The following is a 5,617-nucleotide window of genomic DNA, read 5'->3' on the forward strand; positions in this document are numbered from 1 at the left end:
TGCTTGTGATGCTGCTGCTGCGGGTGATGCTGCTGCTGTTGCTGCGGGTGGTGTTGCTGCTGCGGATGATGATGCTGCTGCGGCTGCTGAGGATGGTGCTGCTGCTGGAGTTGGCCGTTGAACATCATGTTGCCAGAGGTCATCTGGTGGTGACCCATCTGTGCCCCGTTCAGCTGTCCATTCATGGGCGGGCCCACCATGCCCTGCCGCTGCCTCAGTGTGGGCTCCATGTTGGCTTGGGCTCCGCTGTAATGCATCATCTGACCACTGGGCATCGCCCTCATGCCCTGCTGGTTGGCATGCTGCTGGTGACCCGCCTGCAGACCACCGTTCATGCCCATCCTGTACCCGTGGAGGCCGGGCCCCGCTGAGCCGTGGTTCATCGGGATCATGAGATGTTCGGCCATATGCCCCCTGCCTGTCAGAGGAGGAAATGCAGTTAGCTGGTGCCTCAGTGACAACGTGGACCAACAAGAACCAGGACTGAGGCCGGTCTATCAGTTAACAACAACAAACTCAGTGCTTTTCACTGGCTGTGTAGGAACAGCAACACAAAAATACACAATGACACGAGGATTTCTTTAGTGGCCAGTGATAAAGAAGGAATTAAAAAAAATCTGGAACCACAGAAGTTTTGAACATTTCCTCACCCATCTGTAGTAGTTCTACTATTACATTCTTTATTGTAACGACTTTGTAATGGATAGATAAAGGATGGATGATTAAAACAGCAAAAACATCACAGAATAATTTGCTGCTGCTATTGAAAAAAGCAAGAAGCTTTTGTGTGATGCAGAATTATCAGGACAAACGCTGTGGAGCAGATGATGGAGAATGTACACAGAGAGAACTCTAACAAAGTCATGTAGTGAAAGTCATCCTAACATGTTATTGTTTAGGATGGTTTGGTTAACTGATGTATGATCGATGGTGACCACTAATGGAGAGACAGAAGACTGCACATAAAAACACACTCCTGCTCCAGACTCAGCTCTGATTGGTACATTCCTGAGTCCTGAACTTCCTACTCCAGGTTGAATTAATAGATAGATGGGCAACATGTCGGGGGTCTGTGGGTTCTATGTACGACAGACTGAACGGTCACCTGCAGTTTAACTCACGTTTGGTTTAAGCTGTAACATGCTGTAAACCACAAAACTAACTAACACTTGGTTTGTCACCACTAAAAATGTGATTTGCTGACACAAACAAAGGGGTATGTATTTAAATACTACTCCAAGCCAGAAGTACTCTGGTGATTAAGTACGCCCCAAATGACCAGATTAGTTAATACCAATGACTCCAGTCCTGATTTGACACCCTCTTGTGTCTCCTGGTTCGTCTCGATGTGTATTAACAACCATTGGGAAACGGACTTTCAAAATAATAAAGGTTGTAGTTGCTATAAAATTGTCCACTCAGTAATAAAGGGAAACTTGTGCAGTTGCAAATGTCACCCAGACATTTCAATGGGGATGCACCGAATATTCGGCCATCGAAATGTTTTATCACCAAAACAAGTGCCTGAAACAGGAAGTTATGATGACGCAAGCAAAAACTGTGGCCAACATGCGGTTTGGAGGTATTCTTCTCTGAGAAAGACCCACAGATAATGATTTGCAAATGTAATTCTGGGATTTCACGGAGGGAGAAGAGGGTGCATCTGATCAAGATATTCTCCACGTCGGGGATTTATCACCTGAAATCCAAACATCCTGATCACTGTGCTGAATATGAGATGAAGGAAAGCCTCTTTGCGCAAAAGCGAGTCTCAGACCAGGAGGCTCCCCGCGACATCCACTGCACACCAGTGGGTCTTCATAGACAACATTCTCTCTCTTCTTGCCCCGTTTGAGCAGCTAACTAAAGAGAGCAGCCGTAGCAGATGTTTTTCCTTTAATCGCAGCACTAAAGCAGACCACAGAGACTGCACTTGATCCGTGTTGTAATGATCATTACTCAGATGTGGGAATAAAGCAGCACGCCCGAGAAATGATCCAGCAGTTTAGACTTAAAGGCACTTTGTGTTTTTAAGAGAGAACATATTTAATTTTACAGTCGGCCTATACTTTATCATTTAATGTACACATATATGGGGTTAGCTTAACATTTTATTTTATTTTATATTGTGCATTGTTGGAATGTGGCAAACAAATATTTTCATAATTTTATTCTTTGAAAGTGCATTGTTGGAATGTGGCAAACAAATAATTAAATCAAATAATTTCATAATTGTATTCTTTGAAATTTTAATAGTAATTTATGCAGTGCCTTAATTTTATTTAAGTTTGGTTCACAGTCATAGCCATTGCAATAGTACTAATAATTTGTGTAATCATTTCTTTCAGTGTTTCGGTTTTTGACCTTGGTTTCCTCATTTCTGGTTTTCCGTTTTGGCCAAGAATTTTAATTTCGTTGCACCCCTACATTTTAATCAATTAGACTAAATGGCTACTTGTTACCATTTCTGCAAACAAACATTTGTTAAAATGACTGTTTGGTTTAAGAACAAATTCTTGAATCGATCAATTTGAACAATAGTTGATTAGATAGTCCACCTTTAAACCACCAGAACCTTAAAAAGGTCAGTCCTCCCTGTGAAAAGACATAATTTGACCTAGATGTACTTCATATAAATACACTGTAAATACTAATACTGTGAAGAACAGATGGTTTTGTTTTTAGCTTCCTTGCTAACAAGCAAAACAACATTACATCACTGCTCTCTTTACTTCCTTGCTAACAAGCAAAACAACATTACGTCACTGCTCCAGATCAGGGAGCGTTTTTAGTTAGAATGACTGGTCATGTTGGTTACCAATTACAAGTGATGTCATCATCAGTCAGTGATGATTTGGATACAAGTGCACCAGCATTGATCATTAGCATGTTTGTGCAAATTTGCATCTAGTGTTTGTTTTGTGGTAAAACAGGTAAAACAACTATATCAATTCACCGCACCATCATCCTAAATTTACTACATCAGCTGTGTCAAACATAGAGCACACGGGCCATAACTAGCCCACAGGAATGTTCAACCTGGCCCGTAGAAGAAATTGAGATAAAACCCAAAAAAAAAAAAAACCAAAACAATTAATTAAATCCATTATATAGTCGTCCTTATTAGCCTCCACTTTAGCTTCTGTCAGTTACACTCACAGATTCTCGAGGTTTGTTTAATTACATGTTTATGTTAAATGTGAGAGTTCTTTGCTGTTTCATTTCCATAATGAATTAGAAAACTTGAATTGTTTAGTCACAGCAGAGCAGTACAGTTCGACTAAACTGGGTCAGCTGCTCTGACAATGACGCAGAATGCAAGAAAAACTAAATGCAAACAAACCTCACTCAAAAACACGTTAATCTGTTCACACTGATCTGACGACACGGTGGAGTTCAGGCTGGAGGGAAACACAACTCTATTCTATATTTACTAATAAGTATAATAATATTAAAGCAGGGGTTTTTTTTGTGTGTGTACTGATACTACACTTGTACTTCTTGGTACTTAAACAAAGAGCACTGATCTGATACGGCTGTTATTATGCTGTTATTTACTGGACAGGCCCACGGTGAGACCGACCCGGGCTGTGTGTGGCCCCTGGCCCGACACACTACAGCGTGACACCCCCTCAGGTTTTCAACTGTTTTCTTGAAAAAGGATTTTGAAAAAGAAAAAAAAAAGTGCCCCCCGGTGTTGAAGATTCCAGGGCCGGCCTCAGACGCTCATTGTTTGGGTTGCCTTTCACGGTGAACGGTGAGCAGAGGAAGTGCGTGTGCGTGTGAGCCTCACGTCCATCACAAAAATCCCTTCCAGCTCCGCGCACGTTAACGTTGCAACAAAGAACGCGGTGACATCCTGCAGCAGAACCACCGCTTTACAGAACATCCACACGGCGTGTGTTCGAACACACGGCCAGTGTCCCGGATGTTCTCCTTTCTTCGTCCCTGCTCTGAATCTGAACCACGGGGGGAGACAATGAAGCTCCGGCAACAACAGCTGAGATCAACACAGACGTCCCCGCACCGCCTCCCCCTCCTCACCCCAATTCTCTCTCACAAATAAACGTGATCCAGCGACATCACTTACCCTTGTCCTCTCCGTCGGTTGTGCGTCTGTTCTCAGCCCCGTCCTTTTTTTTTCTTTCTTTCTTTTTTTTTACATCAGTGAAAGTCCGTTCTCTGGTTACTGTGACAATCCTTCAGGGTCAGGCTTCATGCTCGGTGCTCGGACAGCTTCCTGCACAAAGCCGAAGACCGAGGAGAAGCAGCAGCAGCAGAAGAAGAAGAAGAAGAGCGAGTGGACGAGGAGGAAGACTGCAGCATCAGATCCTGCAACGACTGCCTTTTTCTGGGTCAACTCAGGGATTATGTACATGCAAAACGCTGAGAGGCAGGCAGCCGGAGAGGGGCGGGGCCTCGCTCATTCCTCTCCTTTGTTCCCATTGGCCCCACTTTAATATCGCTGTCCAGGGGCGTAGAAAGAACAGAGGAGGGACGTTATTGAGACGTGGCCCCCTACAGTTGTGTTTCTCAAAGCATGATACATAGATAAACAAACAGTCAAATTTAAGAAAAAAAAGATGGTTTATTGATTTATTTATAAAAAATAAATTATTTAAAATGTATATAAAAATACATTACTTATAGATACTTATTTACTTCTAAAATAAGTCTTTGGTATATCACACACATTATAGATGTAATAGAAAAAAATACAATATTATACATGACTTTTAATGCAATTTTTTTGTGTTTATATCTCACATAAAATGTCTAAAAAAAAGTAAAATTTTGTGACCAAAACAATATATGATTCTTCCTGAATTTTCAGGTCTTATTGAAGAATCTTTATAATCACAGATGGAATCAGAAACCCCCACAAGAAAATGTTTTCTTTTTTTTTTCAAACCACCTTCTTATTCATACAAATGTCTCCATGTAACTGGTGTCGTTGCCCTTTGGGATTTAAACCAGCAACCTCTGACTGGACAGGCCAAGCAGCTGGTGTGGTGTGTGTGGTGTAGTGTGTGTGGTGAGGCTGAGTTTGAGATTTTGAGTTCTGCCGACTTCAGGGGCTCCACGTGAACCTTGGCCACTGATTGGCTGTTCCGGCCGTGTTCCAGGGTTCCGTTGGATTCACGCCACGATGGTGTGTTGTGGTCGTGTGAACGTCGTAGAGATCGTGGGGATTCGATGCGTTCCTCATTAAAGATCTGAGCTCTTCCTCTGCTCAGACCGTCTTCCTGCAGCGCAGCATTTCTTCTGCAGCTCAAACACCGTCGGTAAACAAGCCAGAGCGTGCATTTCTGGTTTGAGAGCAGACGTTTACTCTGCTCTCTGCAGGAACTCAGCGCCGATGCGTGAACCAAACGTGACGAAGGGAAACGCTGCAGACGGTGGTGAAATAAGAAAAAAAATGATTGTTTCATTTTTTTTTTAAGTTTAACACAAAGGTCCTGACCCTCTTTGAATACGACTGACGATCAGCCTGATTGACAGCCCTGTATTTGTTCATATATGTGTATATGACCGTGTGATACCAGTGAGTCACCGCCGTTCGTGTTTGCTGTACTGAGTCATGGAGATGTGGATGTGTTTGTGGGTCGACATCTCT

General features: G+C 42.8%; 1 protein-coding gene across 1 annotated transcript in view; it reads right to left on the reverse strand.

The window, feature by feature from the left end:
* LOC112486269 (cbp/p300-interacting transactivator 3-like) overlaps window positions 1-4,386 on the reverse strand; it is a 5,164-nt gene extending 778 nt beyond the window's left edge. The window contains exons 1-2 of the mRNA XM_025061453.1: window positions 4,091-4,386; window positions 4-418 (exon numbers count right to left, since the gene is read on the reverse strand). Coding sequence (XP_024917221.1) covers window positions 4-407 — 404 coding nt within the window. The 5' untranslated portion in view covers window positions 408-418; window positions 4,091-4,386. The remainder of the gene's footprint in view (window positions 1-3; window positions 419-4,090) is intronic.
* Window positions 4,387-5,617: the final 1,231 nt, after the last annotated feature.

Source organism: Cynoglossus semilaevis, chromosome 13 (assembly GCF_000523025.1).
Source record: "Cynoglossus semilaevis isolate Cse_v1.0 chromosome 13, Cse_v1.0, whole genome shotgun sequence".
Taxonomy (NCBI): domain Eukaryota; kingdom Metazoa; phylum Chordata; class Actinopteri; order Pleuronectiformes; family Cynoglossidae; genus Cynoglossus; species Cynoglossus semilaevis.